This window comes from Pristiophorus japonicus, chromosome 20 (genome assembly GCF_044704955.1).
Source record: "Pristiophorus japonicus isolate sPriJap1 chromosome 20, sPriJap1.hap1, whole genome shotgun sequence".
Classification (NCBI taxonomy): domain Eukaryota; kingdom Metazoa; phylum Chordata; class Chondrichthyes; family Pristiophoridae; genus Pristiophorus; species Pristiophorus japonicus.
The window spans coordinates 22,679,497-22,702,069 of record NC_091996.1 but is presented as its reverse complement, the minus strand read 5'-3'; the positions used below and the strand labels follow the sequence as shown (position 1 = coordinate 22,702,069).

The window sequence follows — 22,573 nt, the reverse complement described above, 5'->3', positions numbered from 1 at the left end:
TTACACTGGCGCAGAAACTTTGGGAAAACTTGGAGACTTTTTTTAATTTACTTAAAAAAAAACGGCCCAGATAATTGGGGAAAATTAGGCCCTAGGTTCTGATGAAAGATCATCGATCTGAAACATTAACTCTCTCCACAGATGCTGCTTGATCTGAGTATTCCCAGCATTTTCTGTTTTTAATTAAAATAAATTTTACCTTTCTTGATTGTGGTTTCAAAGTAATTTTTTTAGCATACATTTTAAAGAGGCTAAATAAATACTCCATTATTCATGAACAGAATTTTGCATTTCTAATCAGTAGCCTTAGCTGAATTACACAAACCAGTCAATCTTTTTCTACTGATTGGTGTAAAAATAAACAAAGTCCAATGAATATGACTTTATATTGATCTTCAATAAGGAAGAAGCCAAGTTATCTTTCTCAAACTCAGCTTCCGCATAAATTATTCTGTGAATGACTAAGACCTAGCTCTGTCAAGTCCGTGTGGTGGCTGGGTGCAACGGCCAGCCCACGTTTTATAAAAAAAAAATGCACACACAGGCATCTTCCACCTTCAGGATGTAGTTTGCGCGCTGGAAACGGCACCGAAAAAAAGTGGCCTCCTCCTGCCCGCTCTACTGAGTCTCCCGTGTCCTAGCGCAGCGTACATACTGCGGTGGGGGGTGGAGCAACAGCCCAGCGCCGAAAACACTGCCGGCAGCTGTCCGCATGCGCACTGGAGTCTGCGCGCATGCTCCTTGTCCTGCAGGCTGTGAGCAGGACCCGATGCTCGCAGCCCCTATCCCTGGTCAAAGGGACGCCCCGATGATCGCCGCACCCTATCCCTGGCCGAAGGGACGCCCTGATGTTCGCCTAGTGAGTGGGGAATATCCTGCAGTATTTATACAGGGTCGCTCAGAGTTGTCAAACGGAGTGCAAAAGTTGGGAATTTAGCAAGTGGGAATTCGGTGCAGAGAGGGGAAGGAGGTTCTGTTTTTTGGCTTCAATACTTGTTACATATTTCATGTTACATATTTAAATATTTCATATAATCTACCTATAACTTAAAACTAGATCAAGTAATGAGTTAAAAAACTATAAGCTAAGTTGATTTAAATAGATGTTGAAAGGTTATTTCCCTTGGCTGAGATTATCCACTTTGGACCCAAGTAAAATAGATCAGAATAAGTGATGTGAAGCTCGGAACTGTGTTGCTTTAAATATACTAACCTGCGCCGAATTCTTAACTGCCCGCAATGTTTTTCAGAGCTGGCCACATACGCTGACCTAAGTCGATTTGGAGTAAGTTTTAGCTGGCCAAAGTGGCATAAATGGCCAAAATTGGTGTTAGTGGCTGGGAACGCCCCCTTTTGGGGAAAAAAAAATCAACTAAAAAAAATTGTACCTAACTGAATTACTCTGGAGCAAGTTTATTGGGGAAAATGGCGTTTTTTAACTTACTCCAAAAAAAATTGGAGCAAGTCATGGCCAAAATTGGGCGCTTTAAAACTGTACACAGTACTCCAGCTGTGGCCTTACCAATACCCTGTACAGTTGTAGCAGGACTTCTCTGTTTTTATACTCTATCCCCCTTAAAATAAAAGCCAACATTCCATTGGTCTTCCTGATTACTTGCTGTACCTGCATACTAGCTTTTTGTGTTTCATGCACAAGGACTCCCAGGTCCCTCTGTACTGCAGCACTTTGCAATTTTTCTTCATTTAAATTATAATTTGCTTTTCTATTTTTTTCTGCCGAAGTGGATAACCTCACATTTTCCCACATTATACTCCATCTATTGAGGTTCTGCAGTGCATTAGAAGATCAAACATGATATGCCAGAATCGGTGGGACAAGTTGCAATTCATGCTCTGCTCTGCTAAATTCCAGACCTTAGCCATGTCATAGTGGAGAAGTGTGGAGTGAGACTAGATGTTTGCCCACAGAGGAGGTGAGAAGTTGTTCCTAGATCATTTATATGCATCTCCTAGTGGGCTTTTTCAAGGTGCTCTTGGAGCAACTCACCTATCCATGGATGGTTTGTAATGCAAGAGACCAAAGGGAACATGGGAAATATTCTAAAAGATGGAGTGTTGCAATCACCTGCAGCATTGCAGCACACTCAATATTCAGATATGAGCTTTAACCATGCTCATAATTAAGTACATAAGAAATAGGGACAGGAGTAGGCCATTTGGTCCCTTGAACCTGCTCCACCATTCAGTAAGATCATGGCTGATCTTCTACCTTAACTCCACTTTCCTGCACTGTCCCCATATCCTTCGATTCCCTTAATATCCAAAATCTCTGTCTTGAATATACTCAAAGTCTGAGCCTCCACAGCCCTCTGGTGTAGAGAATTCCAAAGAATCACCACCCTTTGAGTGAAGAAATTTCTCCTCATCTCAGTCCTTAATGGCCGACTCCTTATTCAGAGACGGTGACCCCTAGTTCGAGACTCCCCAGCCAGAGGAGACATCTTCCCTGCATCTACCCTGTCAAGCCCTTTAAGAATTTTGTAAATTTCAATGAGATCACCTCTCATTCTTCAAAACTCTAGAGAATATAGGCTGTCTACTCAACTTCTCCTCATAGGACAATCTCCCCCCGCCCCATCCCAGGAATCGGTTTGGTGAACCTTCGTTACACTCCCTCTATGGCAAGTATATCCTTCCTTAGGTAAGGAGACCAAAACAGTACACACTACTCCAGGTGCGGTCTCACTCGGGCCCTACTTAATTGCGGCACCCTCCGACCTGTGAGAGGTCGGGACCCAGATGCAGGAGGAGAGGCGGCGACGTCGGGGTCGAGGACCGGCGAAGTCTGAGTCGAGGAGTGGCAACAACAATAGCGGGGTCGTGGCCCAGGGAAGGTGCAGCATAGGCCAGTTCATACTGCGACCTATGAATTCCAAGGACAAGAGGAGTATGTGTGCGTACTAGGTCCGTTAAGCCCGTGTGGTGGCTGGTGTGCAACGGCCACTTCATATTAAAATAATTCATGCACAGGCATCTTCCACCCTTCAAGATGTAGTTCGGGATCTGGAATGTCAGGACTTCATTGAATCACCTGTGAACTCATCCTCTTTTGGTGTGGAAGTAGGTCATCCTCGACACGAGGGACTGCCTAATACTACTATTACATTAGAGCGACAGCTTAGATTGTGTGCCCAAGACCTGGTACAGGGCCTTAATCTGCAACCTTTGAGAGACAAGAGTGCTGACATTTGGAGCCACATCACAGATGTGTCTTGAGTTTAAACAGGGGATCAGATGTTATGAATGTTTAGAGTATTTGCAACCAATAGAAGTTACGTATTTTAATTTTAAGGCCTCTGTTTGACCTGGAACAGCTTTATTAATATTCTGTGCCATTTAAGCCTGTGAGGTGCTTGTCTATATTAGCTTGGCTGTCAACGGGCCAGAAGTGTGATGAATCAAGGAAGTAGTGACATCAAACGTGGATTTTCAAAGTTCGTAGATAGGGTTTAATCACCTATTGTATCTGTTTTCTTCTTATTCTGTCAGGAAAATCCTGAGCAAAAGAAGAAAAAAAGGCTTGTATTTATATAGTGTTTTTCACGACCTCAGGACAATCCAAAGCTCTTAACAGCCAATGAAATACTTTTGAAATGTAATCACTCTTGTAATATTGGAAACACAGCAGCTAATTTGCACACAGCAAGCGCCAACAAACAGCAATGTGATCATGACCAGATAATCTGTTTTAGTTATGTTAATTTGTGAGAGAAATATTGGCCAGGACATCGGGAGAACTCTCCTCTTTTTGAAACAGTGCTGTGGGAACTTTAACGTCTATCCGAGTGGGTCTCGGTTTAACGACTGATCGAATGATGGCAGCTCCAACAGTGTAGCACTATTTCAGAGCTACACTGGAGTGACAGACTAGATTTTGTGCTCAAGTCTCTGGAGTGAGACTGGAACCCACAACCTTACTCAAAAGCGAGAGTGCTATCACTGAGCCAAGGTTGACACTATGCACGGCATAAACTACCAACATTGAAAATAGAATTTTGAAAGGTTCTGCAATAAATATGATACTACCAGTCTAGAGTTACCATACAACTCGATCCTAATTATTGATTCTAGTTTCTGTCTATTTCAGAACACCATGTAATACAGTCCCAGTAATAAATTATTCATGCTTCTGGCAATATTAGCCGCATGGTTCCAAAAGTATTTTATTTCCTGTACTACATTGATTGATTTGGAACTGGAATAGCTTCTAATTAATAAAATTTCCAATAAAAATTCCTTTTCAAATTTGAAAGTTGCCAGATAATATTATATATTTTTTACAAATAGAACTATTTTTTTCTAAAATAACTGCTGCATGATACAAAATGATAAGTTACCCTTGTCTGGATAAATGAAGAAAGCATTGAAATTACTTCCGGATAACCAATTTACTTATCAACTATTTGAGCCAAAAATATTAATTCCCAATGGGACAAATTCCTGAATTTGAATATAGATATATCTTAAACCTAGGTAAAGACCAAGTCCAGTGATTTATTTTTCTTAATTCTTGAGATGGGAGTGTTTCTATCAAGGCCGATATTTATTGTCCAGAAGTTGGTGGTATGCCGTCTTCGGTGTTTAATGTTGTTGGAGACCCGGAGTCGTGAGTTTTGAGGGTGAATCTGAGTAGAAAATAAATTGATTTACTTTTAGCTGCCATTTCAAGTTAGTGAAAGCTGTCATTTAGTTAATAAAATGCCACATTGGAAAGCCCGATGATCAGACTGTTTTGTCTGGTCAACAAGGATGGAGATTAGGAGATTGCCTGCAAGAATTTTTTTTAATTGAAAAAGAATGTCTAGTAAGCGATATTTATTTTTAGAGTAGCAATATTTTATTTTGTTCCTGTGGAATATAGTGATGGATTTTGAAACTGTTTGTTTGTTGCAGCTGCTACTTAATGCTGCACGAAGGTCATGTGCTACTAGTAACCCTTCCTGTAAAGGTGTCTTGGATATGTGAGCCAGTCAAAGAAGATCATGAACTCACTTTTGCTGACGCAGGAGAAATTATTCCAGGCTCTCTTTCCAAGCTGTCCGAATCCTAAAGGACATAGCTGCTAGACTGGGCCTGCGGCAGGTGGTGAGCGAACCAACACTAGGGGAAAAACCTACTTGACCTCGTCCTCCCCAATCTACCAGTTGCAGATGCATCTGTCCATGACAGCATTGGTAGCAGTGACCACTGCACAGTCATTGTGGAGACCGAAGTCCCGTCTTTGCACCGAGGACACCCTCCATTGTGTTGTGTGGCACTACCACCGTACTAAATGGGATAGATTCAGAGCAGGTCTAGCAGCTCAAAACTGGGCATCTATGAGGCACTCAGCAGCAGCAGAAATGTATTTCACTAAAATCTGTAACCTCATGGCCCGGCAACCTGCTCACTCTACCATTACCGTCAAGCCAGGGGACCAACCCTGGTTCAATGAGGAGTGTAGAAGAGCATGCCAGGTGCAGCACTAGGTGTACCTAAAAATGAGGTGCCAATCTGGGGAAGCTACAACACAGGACTATATGCATGGTAAAAAGCGGGAGCAGCATGCCATAGAGAGGGCTAAGCGATCCCACAGACAGGGCTAAGTGCTCCCACAATCATCGGATCAGATCAAAGCTCTGCAGTCCTGCCCCATCCAGTCGCAAAAGGTGGTGCACCATTAAACAACTAACTGGGGGAGGAGGAGGCTCCATGAATATCCCCATCCTCAATGATGGCAGAGCCCAACATGTGAGTGCAAAAGACATGCTGAATCGTTTGCAACCATCTTCAGACAGAAGTGTTGAGTGAATGATCCATTTCGGCCTCCTCCTGAGGTCCCCACCATCACAGAAGCCAGTCTTCAGCCAATTCGATTCACTCCACGTGATGTCAAGAAACAGCTGAGCGCACTGGATACAGCAAAGGCTATGGGCTCCGACAAAATCCCGGCTGTCGTGCTGAAGACTTGTGCTCCAGAACTAGCCGCACCTCTAGCCAAGCTGTTCCAGTACAGCTACAACACTGGCATCCATCTGACAATGTGGCAAACTGCTCAGGTATGTCCTGTCCACAAAAAGCAGGGCAAATTTAATCCAGCCAATTACCGCCCCATCATTTTACTCTCAATCATCAGCAAAATGATGGAAGGTATCGTCGACATTGCTATCAAACGGCACTTACCAATAACCTGCTCACCGATGCCCAGTTTGGGTTCTGCCAGGACCACTTGGCTCTAGATCTCATTACAGCCTTGGTCCAAACATGGACAGAAGAGCTGAATTCCAGAGGTGAGGTGAGAGTGACTGCCCTTGACATCAAGGCAGCATTTAACCGAGTGTGGCCTCAAGGAGCCCTAGTAAAACTGAAGTCATTGGGAATCGGGGAAGAACTCTCCACTGGCTGGAGTCATACCTAGCACAAAGGAAGGTGGTTGTGGTGGTCGGAGGTCAATCATCTCAGCCCTAGGATATTGCTGCAGGAATTCCTCAAGACAATGTCTTAGGCCCAACCATCTTCAGCTACTTCATCAATGACCTTCCCTCCATCATATGGTCAGAAGTGGGGATATTTGCTGATGACTGCACAGTGTTCAGTTCTGTAGTGTATGGAGAAAGAGTCAGACTGAACACTGTGAGCTCAAAGTAAAGTGTGACCTTTAGTCTTTTATTTCAGGCCTCCAGAGTACCTCTCCAACCTGTGAAGCACTCTTAAATACCTGTGCTTATAATCCCTTGGGACCCCGGGGGATGAGCCCTCGGGACCTCGGAGTCCTTGGGACCTCGGGGGATGGCTGTACATATACAAATCCAGATAGATAACAACATTTCCTCCCCAAAAGTCAATAGTGTAACTATTTACAATGTGAGTCGATCTGGGGCCTTTCTTGTCCTGGTTGATCGTCTTGGTGTGAAGGCTGGTATTGTTATGCCATTTATTGGGCCCTCGCTGGGTTGCTGAGCAGCTGGCCTTGCTGGGCTGCCTGGTGTGTTGGGCCCTGCAGGGCTGCTGTGGATGATGGATTCTGCTTCATGGTCAACCGTGGTGTCGGTTGCCACTGGTGTGTGTGTTGGGGAATCAAAAAAGGTAGGGTCCAAGGTGGGTTGCTCAGGATAGTCCGTGAATCTGAGTTTGATTTGGTCCAAGTGTTTCCTGTGAATGAGTCCATTTGCAAGTTTGACCCGAAACACCCTGCTCCCCTCTTTGGCCACGACAGTGCCAGGAAGCCACTTGGGATCTTGCCCATAATTAAATACAAATACAGAATCATTGACTTCAATCTCGCTTGACACATTTGCGCTATCATGGTATGCACTTTGTTGAAGCCGCCTGCTCTCTACCTGTTCATGTAGATCAAGGTGAACTAACGAGAGCCTTTATCTTAAGTGCTCTTTTCATGAGCAGTTCAACAGGTGGGATCCCAGTGAGTGAGTGTGGTCTCATGCGGTAGATAAGCAGGACTCGGGATAGGCGAGTCTGCAGTGAGCCTTCAGTTCCTCTTCAAGCCTTGCTTGATGGTTTGCACTGCTCTCTCTGCCTGACCGTTGGACGCTGGTTTAAACGGGGCAGATGTGACATGTTTGATCCCGTTGTGGGTTATAAATTCTTTGAACTCAGCACTGGTAAAACATGGCCCGTTGTCGCTCACCAGGACATCGGGTAAGTCATGTGTGGCAAACATGGCCCGCAGGCTTTCAGTGGTGGCAGCGGACGTGCTGGCTGACTTTATCTCGCATTCAATCCACTTGGAGTAAGCGTCTACAACCACAAGGAACATTTTACCCAAGAACGGGCCTGCAAAGTCGACGTGTACCCTAGACCACGGTTTGGAGGGCTAGGACCATAAACTTGGTGCGCCTCCCTGGGTACATTGTTTAACTGCGAGCATGTATTACATTTGTGAACGCAGGACTCTTAAGTCCGCATCGATGCCAGGCCACCACACATGGGATCTGGCTATCGCTTTCATCATTACGATGCCTGGGTGGGTACTGTGGAGGTCATTGATGAAGGTGTCTCTGCCCTTCTTGGGGACCACTACTCGATTGCCCCACAGAAGGCAGTCTGCCTGTATAGACATTTCATCTTTGCGCCACTGGAATGGCTTTATCTCTTCCTGCATTTCCACTGGGACACTGGACCAGCTCCCGTGAAGCACACAGCTTTTGACTAGATATAATAAGGGGTCCTGGCTTGTCCAGGTTTTGATCTGCCAGGCAGTGATGAGTGATTGCTTATTCTCAAATGCTTCCATACCCATGGCTAGATCTGCGGGCTGTGCCATTTTCACCCCATTGGTGGATAATGGCAGCCTACTGAGAGCATCGGCGCAGTTTTCTCTGCCTGGCCTGTGGCGGATGGCGTAGTTGTATGCGGACAATGTGAGCGCCCATCTCTGGATGCAGGCCGATGCGTTGGTATTGATCCCTTTGCTCTCGGAAAACAAGGATATAAGTGGCTTATGGTCAGTTTCCAATTCGAATTTTAGCCCAAACAGGTATTGATGCATTTTCTTTACCCCCTAGACACATGCTAAGGCTTCTTTTTCAATCATGCTGTAGGCTCCCTCGGCCTTAGACAAACTCCTGGATGCATAAGCAACCGGTTGCAGTTTCCCGAAATCATTAACTTGTTGCAATGCACACCCGACGCCATATGACGACGCATCAAATGCTAGTACCAAACGCTTACATGGATCATACAACACAAGCAATTTGTTTGAGCATAACAATTTTCTCGTTTTTACAAAGACATTTTCTTGGTTTTTGCCCCAGATCCATTCGTCCCCTTTACCTAGTGGTTCTAACAGTGTGCTGAGACCCGGTAAGAAGTTACCAACGTAGTTCAAGAGTCCCAGGAATGACCGCAGCTCGGTCATGTTCTGTGGCCTCGGTGCGTTGTCGATTGCCTCCGTCTTTGCGTTGGTGGGCCTGATGCCGTCTGCCGCAATCCTCCTTCCCAAGAACTCCACTTCAGGCGCCAGGATAACGCACTTCAAGTTTTAACCTGAGCCCCATGCGGTTGAGCCGACGAAGAGCCTCCTTCAGGTTCTGCAGATGCTCGACTGTGTTCCGACCTGTCACCAAGATGTCGTCCTGGAAGACCACGATGTGCGGGACCGACTTCAGTAAACCTTTCATGTTTCTCTGGAATATCACCGCCGCTGATCGGATTCCAAACGGGCATCTGTTATAAACAAAAAGACCTTTGTGTGTGTTGATGCAGGTGAGGGCCTTTGATAATTCCTCCAGTTCCTGCGTCATGCAGGCTGAGGTCAGATCCAGCTTCGTGAACGTCTTTCCTCTCGCTAGCGTTGCAAAGAGGTCGTCGGCTTTTGGAAATAGGTATTGGTCCTACAGGGAGAAACGATTGAGTTACTTTGTAATCACCACAGATTCTGAAGATGCCGTCTCCCTTGAGAACTGGGACAATAGGACTGGCCCACTCGCTGAACTCGATCAGTGAGATGATGCCCTCTCTGTAGCTGTTGAGCTCGATTTCTACCCTTTCATCATGTACCGTACTGCTCTCGCCTTGTGATGGATGGGTTGCGTCCCCGGAATTAGGTGGATCTGCACTTTTGCTCCTTGGAATTTCCCGATGCCTGGTTCGAACAGCGAAGGAAATTTGTTTAAGACCTGTGCACACGAAGTGTCGTCAGCGGGCGATAGTGCTCGGACGTCATACTAGTTCCAGCGTATCTTTCCCAGCCAGCTCCTGCCGAGCAGCGTGGGACCATCGCCCGGTACCATCCAGAGTGGTAGCTTATGCACCGCTCCATCGTAGGAGACCTTTACACTAGCACTGACGATCACAGGAATCAGTTCTTTAGTGTAAGTTCTTAGTTTCGTGCGAACTGGAGTTAAGACTGGCCTTGAGGTCTTGGTGCACCACAACCTTTCGAAAGTCTTTTTGCCCATGATGGGCTGGCTCGCACCTGTGACCAGCTCCATTGACACCGGGAGTCCATTTAGTTCAACATTCAGCATTATCGGGGGACAACTCGTGGTGAATGTGTGCACCCCATGTACTTCTGCCTGCTCTATCAGAGGTTCTGTTTCGTCACGATCCTCCATGGATCTGTCCTCCTCTGCAACGTGGTGGTTTGCAGGTTTAGCAGGCCTAGCAGCTCGCCTGCACACTCGTTGAAGATGTCTCATTGTTCCACAGCACTTGCAAATGTACCCTTTGAATCGACATGAATGGAAACGATGATCACCCCTGCAGTACCAACAAGATGCTAATGGCCTTGCATTCATCACCCTTGATGGTGGACTCTTGAGACATCTGCGGACATGTAGCTGCAGGTATGTGTGACCTACCCTGTCCGTTATGATTCAAAAACATCACTTTGTTCACAGTACTTGTAGCAGCACTTGTGTGCTGAGAGATTTGCTTCGTATTGTCACTGGTGGCAATGAACGCCTGGGCTATCGCTATGGCCTTACTCAAGGTTGGGGTCTGTACAGTCAAGAGTTTGTGAAGTATGGTTTCGTGGCCAATGCCAAGTACCAAAAAGTCTCTGAGCATGTGCACCAAATGTCCCCCAAATTCGCAATGTCCTGCAAGGCGTCTTAGCTCGACGACATATCGCCACTTCCTGGCCTTCAGATCTTTTGTAGGTGTAGAACCGGTACCTCGCCATCAGACGCTTTCCTTTGGGTTCAAATGCTCTCGGACCAGTGCGCACAAATCGTCATATGATTTCTCCGTGGGTTTCGCTGGAGTGAGCAGATTCTTCACGAGGCCAAACGTTGGTGGCCCACAGACGGTGAGGATGATCACTCTACGTTTGACAACACTCTCTTCCCCATCTAGTTCGTTGGCCACGAAGTATTGGTCAAGTCGCTCCACAAAAGATTCCCAATCATCTCCCTCCGAGAATTTCTCCAGGATGCCCACAGTTCTCTGCATCTTTTTGTTCGCTATTTGTATCTCGTCGCCAGTTGTAGTGTATGGAGAAAGAGTCAGACTGAACACTGAGCTCAAAGTAAAGTGTGACCATAGTCTTTTATTTCACGTCTCCAGAGTGCCTCTGCAACCTGTGAAGCACACTTAAATACCTGTGCTCCCAAGGGATTATGAGATCCCTTGGCATTCCGGAGGGTGAGCCCTCTTGTGGCTGTACAGAGTGTATACAAGTCCAGATACATAACAAGTTCCATTTGCAACTTCTCAGATAATGGAGCAGTCCATGCCCGCATGCAGCAAGACATAGACGACATTCAGGCTTGGGCTGATAAGTGGCAATTAACATTCGAGCCACCAAAGTGCCAGACAATGACTATCTCCAACAAACGAGAATCTAACCACCACTCCTTGACATTCAACGGCATTACCATCACCGAATCCCCCACCATCAACAGTCTCTGGGTCACCATTGACCAGAAACCTAACTAGACCAGCCACAAAAATACTGTGGCAAAAAGAGCAGGTCAGAGGCTGGGTATTTTGTGGTGAGCGTCTCATCTCCTGACTCCCCAAAGCCTTTCCACCTTCTACAAGGCACAAGTCAGGAGTGTGATGGAATACTCTCCATATGCCTGAATGAGTGCAGCTCCAACAAACACTCAAAGCTCGACACCATCCAGGACAACGCAGCCCATCTACGACCTTAAACATTCATTCCCTTCACCACCTGTGTACCGTGTCTGCCGTTTGTACCATCTACAAAGTGCATTGCAGCAACTCTCCAAGGCTTCTTCAGCACCTCCCAAACCCACGACCTTTACCACCTAAAAAGATAAAGGCAGCAGGCGCATGGGAGCACCACCACCTCCATGTGCCCTTCCAAGTCAGACACCATCCTCACTTGGAAGTATATCGGCGTTCCTTCATCATCGCTGTCAAAATCCTGGAGCTCCTTCCCTCACAGCAATGTTGGGAGTACCTTCATCACACGGACTGCAGTGGTTCAAGAAGGTGGCTCATCACCATCTTTTCAAGGGCAATTAGGCCAGCACTGGGAGACCCCATGTAAAAAAAATAGTTATGACTAGCTTTTTATATGGTAAAATGCTCAACAGCACAGTTTTTGCATGCTGAGCTCCCTTTTTGGATTTGATGTACTTGCTAGACTGACTTTTTTTTAAACCTGTTTTTGATAAACCATGATTTGTTTTCTAGTATAATAAGGATTTAGGTACTTTGGTGTAATAGAGCTAATATATCAAGCTCAATCATGTATTATCACCTCTAATTCTTTTCTAATTGCAGTTTCTTTTCTCCTTTTAGGCATGATGGAAATGGTGCGGAAAATCAATTTTAGTCGAGCAGTTCGAACAATGCAGGAATTGTTTCCTGACGAATACAAGTTTTATCCTCGCTCTTGGATTTTGCCAGAAGAATACCAAAACTTTGCAGATCAGGTAAAATGCTGAGAAAATTACAATGGCATCAGAAAATAATCCAGAATGTGTCATAATTTCTGTTTTGTATATGTGCAATTACAAGAAAGGAAGTTTGGAGTTAAGATGGGGAACTAAAATATCCCAATAAGATTTCAGGCAGATGTCCATGTATCATGTTTTTATGATGCCTCTTAGTGAGTACTTTAGTACCAATTTTTAATTTGTCACTCCACAGAAGTAATTCTTAAAGTTTAAATTTATCTTGCTTAAGAAAGGATGCCACAGGTGGAAAATAGAACACTTTTCAAGCTCTTCATGCCTAAGAAAAGCACTCCCAGTTAGGTATTGGTCATGGATGCCCCAACAAATATATTTAATCCCAATATTAGAAGACTACCTCCTACATAACTAACTCCTCTGCAAAAAGCATTGTACCGAATAGGAAATGCTTTGAAACAGATGTAATGGGTGCTATATAAATTTATTTTCTTTCTTTCTTTCTCTCTCTCTCTCTCTCTCTCTCTCTTTCTTTCTTTCTTTCTTTCTCCACTGTAAATATTCATTAGTTTTACCAATTTGGCCTGTGCGTAGCGGTGAAGGATGAAATGTGACCAATGTTCTTTCATATAAGATCCTTACAATTAGCAGAAATTTAAACTCCAGAAAAGGAATAACAGCAGTGTGTTCCCTTGCCATGAGTCCCCCATTTTCAGATATGATAGAATTATTTTTATATCAGACATAGTGCAAGTAGCTAAGGAAAAAGGGATCCGGTAAGTCATAAATTGCTATTCAGGTGGATACAACATAATGATGCACAAGCAAGCTGCCTGCGGAAGATGAAGGGAGTATACTAGTTTGGTTTGACAGGGAACAGGTGTTTGAATGATCTCGTTCAGTATTCTGAGCTGCTTTTACATTTCTTCTGTTGCGACACCTCAAAAATGTCTCTCCCAGGTAAAACTTATTCAGCTTCATTTAGTTGAAAACTTTATTCTTCGCAGTACAATTAATTTTGGTGAATATCACCAAATCCATGAATACTAAATTAACTTTCCAAATCAAAAGAAACACGTCCATTTGATCGCAGGTGTGAGTTTCTATCATTTGTAGAATCATGGAAGTGTAGAGACTTTTCAGCACTTTAATTTTAATTTATTCCAAATATTACAAAATTAAATATTCTTTTTCGTTTCCTTTTGTTCTTACTAGTACATAAATGGCACTACAGTCCCTTTGTAATAAAGTATTCATTAACTATATCAAATAACTTGCACGAATAATTTAGAGCTGGACATCAGTTTAGCAATATAGAAAGTGAAAAACATTCTTCATTTCAATAACAGGCAAAGAACGCACCACAAAAAACCTTTAATTACACCCCAGAATTGAATGGGAAGTGCTTTTTGTTTACTGCATTCAATGAAAATGGCCTGTACTCAAAACCGTGCACCACAGGCTACTTTTAATCAGTAAACCTATGATACTTGTTTCGCACAATTTATTTTAGTTGATGGTGTACATGTGATGGGTACACACGTGATTCTCCTATTGGGCCCAAATTTCCCCCTTCGGTTTTTTCGGCACACTTACCTGAGGTGTGCCGACTTTCTGCTCCCAAAACGGTGCCGAAAATGTAGCTCCGTATTCTCCCCGCTCCGTGGCATGGTGTGGCAAAAGCAGTGGGGTTGGGGGATGGGGGGAGAGCTAGGGCCGTGCTGCTGAAACAGCCGGTGGGGGGCGGGGCTTTGGCCCAGCGTCTTAAGAGTACCAGCAGCGTTGCGCATGTGCGTTGGAGCGTTCGCGCATGCGCAGTAGCTCTTCCCATGATTGTGATGATGATGCCTGCAGCGTGGGACCCAACGCGTCCCGCCCCTATCCTGGGTCGAGTGGCCTGCCGCACAGGCCGGTCGCTGCCTTTCCGTGCTGAGGGCTACAAGAAACAGGTTGGTGGGGGAAGAAAGAATCTTCAAAGATTTTCCAGTACTTTAATATCTAGCTATCTTTACTAAAAATTCCCTATCTGCAGTATCTTACAGCTCACCCACTACTGCATAGAATTCTAAAATATTACTAATTATCAGAGTCACACTACGCAATGCTGAACACCAAAATTTAAGTTTACATTTTGGCATGCTTTTTTTGTTAAGTCTAACGTTTTAAATTTCTAAACCTAGTCAGGGCAATTCTCTGGTGCTGCAGAAGTCAAAATCCAAAGTGATGTAATGCCGCACATGAATCCATTAGGCGAGAGCGTTGGTGCTCTTGATCTATTATTTACAAAGAAAACCCTCCCCTTGCTTAAGTGGCCCCTATACTTCAACCTTCATTACAAGATCATTTTTATTCTTGTAAAAAACCCCATACTCTGTTTAATCAGGCTGATGGCACCTACACCCTGTCCAGTCTCGCTGCTTGGGATTTAAAAAAAAAACTAGCATTCCTATCATTACACTGTCATTTGGAGGCTACCTGTGCTGATTTCTTAACTCTCCAAGGGTTTTCTGTGCGGCTACAAGTGGCCACATACGCTGGCCTAAGTTAGTTTGGAGCAACTATTAGCTATCCAAACTGCTTTAAATGGCCAAAACAGGCGTAGGTGGCTGGTAACGCCCCCTTTTAGGGGAAAAAAAAACTAAACTAAAAAAAATTCTAACTAACTCACTTACACTGGCACAAATTAAATGTGCAGAATGGGGATTTTTAAGAAACACCAGAAAAATCAAGTTGCTATAAAAAAAAAACAGCAGCTCCTGGGGAAATTTGGGCCCATTAACTTGAACATAAATTTTCCAAATTGCAAGGAGGTGCATAGGAGTGTGTCTAGAAATTCAGCCATTGAGTCTCTTAATTGTGTAGTTAATCTCTTACTTTTTTCCTAGCTTCAGTGTCAAACTCTTTGCTTTAACTTGAGAAAATTATTTGTAAATTAAAATTGTTCCTGTATTTCTTTAATCTCTAATGTAGTTTGTGCATTCAAAAATATGAATTAAGAAAATGGTCATAATTTACAGTTACTGATATCTTGAGTCAAAGCTTGTATATAGCTTTCTCATGCAGTGAAAACTGAAATTATATGTCGCATAATGACATTAATCTTTTTAAGTACAATTTGGAGAAGACTAAGGTTCGACTACATTGCTATGCAAATAGTCATCCAAGTTTTATTGAATCTGAAGAATGGTTTGGTGAAAAGTTTTCCTTTTTTTAAAAACTTAAGAACTGTAGTGTTGTAGCAGTAGTGAAAATTCCTGATCTTAAAGTTGTAATGCTGTTTAATTGGTCTAGTTACATTTTCCACATTAAAGTTTGGAACTGTGAAAACCTACCCATTATATTTTGTCTAGTGCTTTCTTTTGTATAGGTAATGAAATCTTCACCGCAAGAGTAGCTTTCACAAATGTGATGTTTGTGTACTTGGCATCGTTATATATGCTTATTTCTCTTACCTTCCATTGTCAAGCAGCTAGAATTGAACAGCAAGGAATGGAAGGTGGTGCACTGAGTATACATAGTGCACAGTATTGAACCTGACTTCTGTTGAGCAAACTTGAGCACCTTCACAGTGAATGCATGTTAATACATTTATTTACGAGTGCATTAGGAATATCAAATTGCTGTGTGGCGCTGCCACAATTAAGTGTAAGTATTACTTTTTAAAATCAGCATCGGTTTGATTTGCTTACCCAGCTTAATTTATATATACTAAAATCTTTATTTAAAAAAAAAAAAAATTCAGTGTATGAACTGAAAAGAAAATGCCTTGACCAGGGCTACTGGAATTCTCTCAAGCTCCTGGTGCTGCAAAGATCCCAGCTGAACTGCAGGTTGCTATTTCTTGTACTGCTTTGGTATATTCAATATAAAATTTACTTTTTATAGTTTATATAAAAATTAAAGTTTTATTATTGTAATATATTCCTGTATAACATGCCGCAATACAAAAACCAACATAAACCGCCTATCTGGCCAAGGTCATCATCATAGGCAGTCCCTTGGAATTGAAGAAGACTTGCTTCCACTCATAGCATGAGTTCTTAGGTGGTTGTACAGTCCATTACAGGTGAGACAAACAGTCGTCAAGGAAAGGGGTGGGTGGGACTGGTTTTTTGCACAATCTTTCCGCTGCCTGCGCTTGATTTCTGAATGCTCTCGGTGACGAGACTCGAGGTGCTCAGCGCCCTCTCGAATGCACTTCCTCCACTTAGGGTGGTCTTTGGCCAGGGACTCCCAGGTGTCAGTAGGGATGTTGCACTTTATCAGGGAGGCTTTGAGGGTGTTCTTGTAACGTTTCCGCTGCCCTCCTTTGGGCTCATTTGCCGTGAAGGAGTTCCGAGTGGAGCGCTTGCTTTGGGAGTCTCGTGTTTGGCATGTGAACTATGTGGCCTGCTCAGCGGAGCTGATCAAGTGTGGTCAGTGCTTCAATGCTGGGGATGTTAGCCTGGATGAGGACGCTAACGTTGGTGCGTCTATCCTCCCAGGGGATTTGTAGGATCTTGCGGAGACATTATGCTGGATGCAGTTACAAATTTGTTGGCAGATGGTAGGACAAATGCATCAGATTTGCACTGGTCAATGTTATATCATGTTACAAAGAGTATGCACACAGCACATGTGACTGAAATAACTTAAAAAGGAAACAGTTCAGCCGATTGTGAATTTGCCTATTAAATTCAAAAAATAGTTGTGAATCTTGTGCTATAAAGTACCAGATGGTTATTTAATTTATTAACATAACAGGGACTGAGTCTAATGTAGCCAAGTTTGCTGACGATACAAAGATGGGAGGAAAAGCAATATGTGAGGAGGACATAAAAAAAGCTGCAAAAGGACATAGACATGCTGTGAGTGGGCAAAAATTTGGCAGATGGAACATAATGTTGGAAAGTGTAAGGTCATGCACTTTGGCAGAAAAAATCAAAGAGCAAGTTATTATTTAAATGGAGAAAGATTGCGGGACCTGGGGTACTTGTGCATGAAACACAGAAGGATAATGCAGGTACAGCAAGTGATCAGGAAGGCCAATGGAATCATGGCCTTTATTGCAAAGGGGATGGAGTATAAAAACAGGGAAGTCTTGTTACAGCTGTACAGGATATTGGTGAGGCCACACCTGGAATACTGCGTGCAATTATGGTTTCCATATTTACGAAAGGATATGCTTGCTTTGGAGACAGTTCAGAGAAGGTTCACTAGGTTGAGGAAATGTTGAGTAGATTGGGCCTCTACTCATTGGAATTCAGAAGAATGAGAGGTGATCTTAGTGAAACATATAAGATAATGAGGGGGCTTGACAAGGTGGATGCAGAGAGGATGTTTCCACTGGTGGGGGAGACTAGAATTAGAGGGCATGATCTTAGAATAAGGGGCCATCTATTTAGAACTGAGATGAGGAGAAATTTCTTCTGAGGGTTGTGAATCTGTGGAATTTGCTGCTTCAGAGCTGTGGAAGCTGGGACATTAAATAAATTTAAGACAGAAATAGACAGTTCCTTAAACAATAAGGGCTTATGGGGAGCGGATAGGGAAGTGGAGCTGAGTCCCTGATCAGATCAGCCATGATCTTATTGAATGGCGGAGCAGGCTCGAGGGGCCGTATGGTCTACTCCTGTTCCTATTTCTTATATTCTTATGTAACTTGCAAATATACCAGAGCTTAATGATCAGTTTCATTCCCTCCCTCCTTCAATTTCCTTTTCTCCTGCTCTTTGCCGCCACCCGACCCCCCCCCCCCCCCCCCCCCCCCAACCAACTAGGTCATGGCTGTTGCTGCATTTTAGATCAACTTTCAATCAGTGATAGTGCATTTGAGACTGCTAAGTGGGAGAATTCTAGCCACAGTAAGTGTAAATAGGTTAGAAATTTAGAAATACACGGTATTTAGCTGCAGATATAGAGTTGTTTAATACTAGTAATTTTCATGCCATCTAGCATTAGGCGGGTAGGCCACCTGGTCCATAGCTCCATTTTTTCTCTTCCTCATTTGCAGCAAGATACTTGACCTTTGCTCAGTGCAACAGTGGGGGAAAAATTCCACGTTGGAAATTTTTCACAGTGGAATGACACCCAGACATTCGGGACAAAGATTTGCGAGTTTCCAACATCTGAAATAGGTTGCCAAAGCTGTTGGAAAAACACCAATTCTCATTAATTTGGAAGGTTGATTGAATAAAGCAGGCCAGGTTCAACTTTCTTCATGCTTAAGGAGTATGAGGCTGTATCACATTAAGTCCACTAAGGGGACATTGGGCTAGAATTTCCCCAAAGCCTGCCAGTGCCTGATTGCCGCCCAAAAAACTGCTAAGGCTGGGAAGTTTATTGCCGGCGAAAACTTCCTGAAAATTTTTTTAAATCCGCCCAGTGAAAAATATGGGCCTTGCACCCCCAATCTGGGCGGAGAAGTGCAATTTCAGCTAGATTGGGTGGTGCCTAAAGAAAATGGGTTAAAAATCTATAAAAAATTTACACCTAGGGCCTAACACCAAAAAAAAAATAATTTTTCAAGAAACCTAACTAAAGAAAATCCCCAAAACATTTCCAACACTTAAATTAAATTACCCCAACAGATTTTGAAAGTAAATAGTGAAAAACCAATCACTTTTTCCTTGCAGACCTACTTACCTACCGCCCAGCTCCACTAAACCCCGAGGACGGTTTTTAAAATTGTTTTCATACTTGCCTATGGGTCCCCGCTCAGCCAAAGATCGTGCCAGGGTGATCAGTGGATGGTGCACGCCGGCGGTCCGCTCCCCAGCGGGACTTCAAAACCGCCGGTGTGCCTCAGCTGTGGAATTTTTCACTGACCCGGTTCTCGCCCAAAATGGCCAATACCGCCGAGAAACCGGGTGATAAACCAGTGCAAATTCTAGCCCATTGTCTTACTAAATCCAACGACCGCACCACAGCATTAAAACTTGTGGTGAAGATGGGGAGTGCAAGGGAGAGGAAATTTGGGAAAATCTGTTTCAGTTGAGGGGATTTATCATTGCAAAATGAATATCATATACTGGTTTTGTTTGATAACTGGTCACAGATAATCAACAAAGTTACTTTTCACCCATTGAAAACATCACACAGTCTTGTACATTATAGTTACAGAATATAATAATTCTTTAGCCATAATTAGGCCTATCTTTTTCCATTTGTCACACCAGCAACCATTTCCATTGTGTAAACCTGTTGGAATATTCCTAATCCATAATACATGTAATAGAGGGAACACAAATTTACTGTACTTGCATGAGTGTATTTTGTGGTCACCTCCCAAATAAACATGTACTTCTTATCCCATAGTTCCTGTACTGTGCTTTCCGTCTAGTAGGGATGTCATAGATGTTGCACAGGCTGGATGGACCGTCCAGAGGGTCTTTACCTGTCCATCAGGGCCCATGGGCAGCACGGGTCAGCCCACACTGCGATATGTGTGCGCACTAGGTCCGTGCAGTAGAGCTGGTCTCTAGTCGTCTTGGTTAATCCTTGCCACTGGACTAAGACCTAGCACTGTCAAGCCTGTGTGGTGGCTTGTGTGCGATGGCCACCATACATTAAAAAAATCCACGCACAAGCATCTTCCACCCTTCAGGATGTAGTTCAGGATTCAGAATATTAGGTCCTTCATTGAAACACCTATGAACTCATCCCTTTTTGGCGTGGAAGCAAGTCATTCTCTATCTGAGGGACCGCATATGAGATGGATGATAGTGGTTCTTCAAACTGTGGACTTTCGGATAGTTTATCAGGGATGGTGGAGGACTCAGCAGCATTCCTGATGGTGGAATAGCTAATGGGCTCCCATCTTCTGCTGGTGTACCAGAATGAATGTGGACAGGGCTACATAATGTCAAGAGACTGGTAGTTGGCATGAGTTCCAATATCTTGCTTCTATGATACTCTGCTTGGGCTTCTCTTCATGACTACCACAGATCTCTCCTTAGGGCACAACAATATATAACTATAATTATTCCTTGTGGCTGACTGTTATTTCTCCCAGAATATCTAACTTCAACTGGACCATCTTAAAGTTCAGGGTTGACTTGAACTTTTACCGCTGGGCAAGAAACCCTTGATAACAGACCGACTGCCTACTTTGCAGCCCGTCCTATTTTGGGAAAGAAAATTGGACAGTTTGTAAAATCTGTTTTGGTTAAGCACCTGAAGGAAAAAAATTTACAGGGCTACAGGGAAAGGGCGGGGGAGTGGGACTAGCTGAAGTGCTCTTGCAGAGAGCTGGCACGGGCTCGATTGGTAGAATGGCCTCCTATGCTGTAACCATTCTATGTATGAAAGAAGACTAGTTGTCAACACAAAGGGAAACTGCAAGGGATCTTGTAAGCACTCAAGAAATAAAAAGCTAGTCAGAGAAGGGATGGAACAACATCTTCACCGAGGGCCTTACACTAAACATCTGTAAGACAAAGGTCCTCCACCAACCTGACCCCATCACACAGCACTGCCCCCCAGTCATCAAGATCCACGGCGCGGCCCTGGACAATATGGATCACTATCCATACCTCGGGAGCCTATTATCAGCAAGGGTAGACATCAACGAAGAGGTTCAACACCGCTGCCAGTGCAGCCTTCGGCCGTCTGAGGAAGAGAGTGTTCGAAGATCAGGCCCTCAAATCTGCCACCAAGCTCATGGCCTACAGGCCTGTAATGATACCTGCCCTCCTGTATGACTCAGAGATGTGAACCCTATACAATAGACACCTCAAATTGCTAGAGAAATACCACAAACGATGTCTCCGCAAGATCCTGCAAATTCCCTGGGAGGACAGACGCACCAATGTTAGCATCCTTGATCAGGCCAACATCTCCAGCATTGAATCACTGACCACACTCGACCAGCTCTGTTGGGCAGGCCACATTGTTTGCATGTCTGACACAAGACTCCCAAAGCAGCGCTCTACTCGGAACTCCTACACGGCAAGCGAGCCCTAGGTGGGCAAAGGAAACCCTCCTTGATAAAATGCAACATCCCCACCAACACCTGGGAATCCCTGGCTAAAGACCGCCCTAAGTGGAGGAAGAGCATCCGGGAGGGCGCTGAGCACCTCTAGTCTCATCGCCAAAAGCATGCAGAAAGCAAGCGCAGGCAGCGGAAGGAGCATGCGGCAAATCAGTCCCACCCAGCCTTTCCTTCAACGACTGTGTCCCATCTGTGACAGAGGCTGCAATTCCCGTATTGGACTGTTCAGCCACCTAAGAACTCACTTTTAGAGTGGAAACAAGTCTTCCTTGATTTCGAGGGACTGCCTATGATATGATGGAACCACATGAAATCCAGCTGATACGTACCCCATAATACTGAAGGAAATTGGGGAGAAAATAAATATTGGGGTGGCATAATGGTTTCTATTTATATAAATGATATACACAATGATTTCTAGGTTTCCTGGAGATATCAAATTTGGGAGTATGAAAAACTGAGGAAGAATTCAGGATGACGGAGAGATTAGTGAAGTGTCACCTTTGGCTCGTTGGTCGCACTCTCGCCTCTGAAGGTTGTGGGTTCAAGCCCCACTCCCGAGACATGAGCACATAATATAGGCTGACACTTCAGTGCTCTACTGAGGGAGTGCTGCACTGTTGGACATGCTGTCTTTCCGATGAGATCTTAAACAAAGGTCCTGTCTACCCCCTCGGGTATATATAAAAGATATCATGGCACCATTCGAAGAGCAGAGGAGTTCTCTCCATGTCCTGGCCAATGTTTATCCTTCAGTCAACATCACTAAAACAGGTTATCTGGTCATTTATCTCATTGCTGTTTGTGGGACTTTTCTCTATGCAAATTGGCTGTTGTGTTTGCCTACATTACAATTGACTATAATTAAAAAGAAATTCAGAGGCTGTGAAGTGCTTTGGGACAGCCTGAAATGGTGAATGGTGTTATATTAATGCAAGCTCTTTCCATTCGGCAGATAGGTGTTAGAGGCAGCTCAATGCAGATAAAGTATTACATTTTGTGCGATTTAGGGATTCAAATACTTAGATCTTTAAAGGTGCATGTAGAAAAGGCCATAAAAAGGCAAATGGGATTCTGGCTTTTCTACATAAGGGCATTGAATATTAGATTAAAACCAAGGAAGTTGTAGATTTATGCAAAAAAAAAATAAGGCCCAGTTGGGTATTGCATGCAATGCTAAGAAGGATTTTCGAATGCTGGAAAAGATACAGTAAAGATTCATTAGAATAATACCTGAAATGGAAGTTTACAGTTA

General features: G+C 44.0%; 2 protein-coding genes and 1 long non-coding RNA gene across 5 annotated transcripts in view; 2 read left to right on the top strand and 1 right to left on the bottom strand.

Moving 5' to 3' along the window:
* ttll11 (tubulin tyrosine ligase-like family, member 11) overlaps nucleotides 1–22,573 on the top strand; it is a 247,625-nt gene that overhangs the window by 24,827 nt on the left and 200,225 nt on the right. For all 3 annotated transcript variants that reach the window (XM_070862612.1, XM_070862616.1, XM_070862611.1), the window contains exon 3: nucleotides 12,235–12,368. In XM_070862612.1, coding sequence (XP_070718713.1) covers nucleotides 12,235–12,368 — 134 coding nt within the window. The remainder of the gene's footprint in view (nucleotides 1–12,234; nucleotides 12,369–22,573) is intronic.
* Nucleotides 1–22,573, bottom strand: part of LOC139232437 (uncharacterized) — a 51,562-nt gene that overhangs the window by 17,628 nt on the left and 11,361 nt on the right. The window lies entirely within an intron of this gene.
* The window catches only part of LOC139232436 (uncharacterized), a 29,977-nt gene continuing 23,318 nt past the window's right edge, over nucleotides 15,915–22,573 (top strand). Inside the window, exon 1 of the mRNA XM_070862617.1 lies at nucleotides 15,915–15,992. Within this exon, the coding sequence (XP_070718718.1) occupies nucleotides 15,924–15,992 (69 nt within the window). The 5' untranslated portion in view covers nucleotides 15,915–15,923. The remainder of the gene's footprint in view (nucleotides 15,993–22,573) is intronic.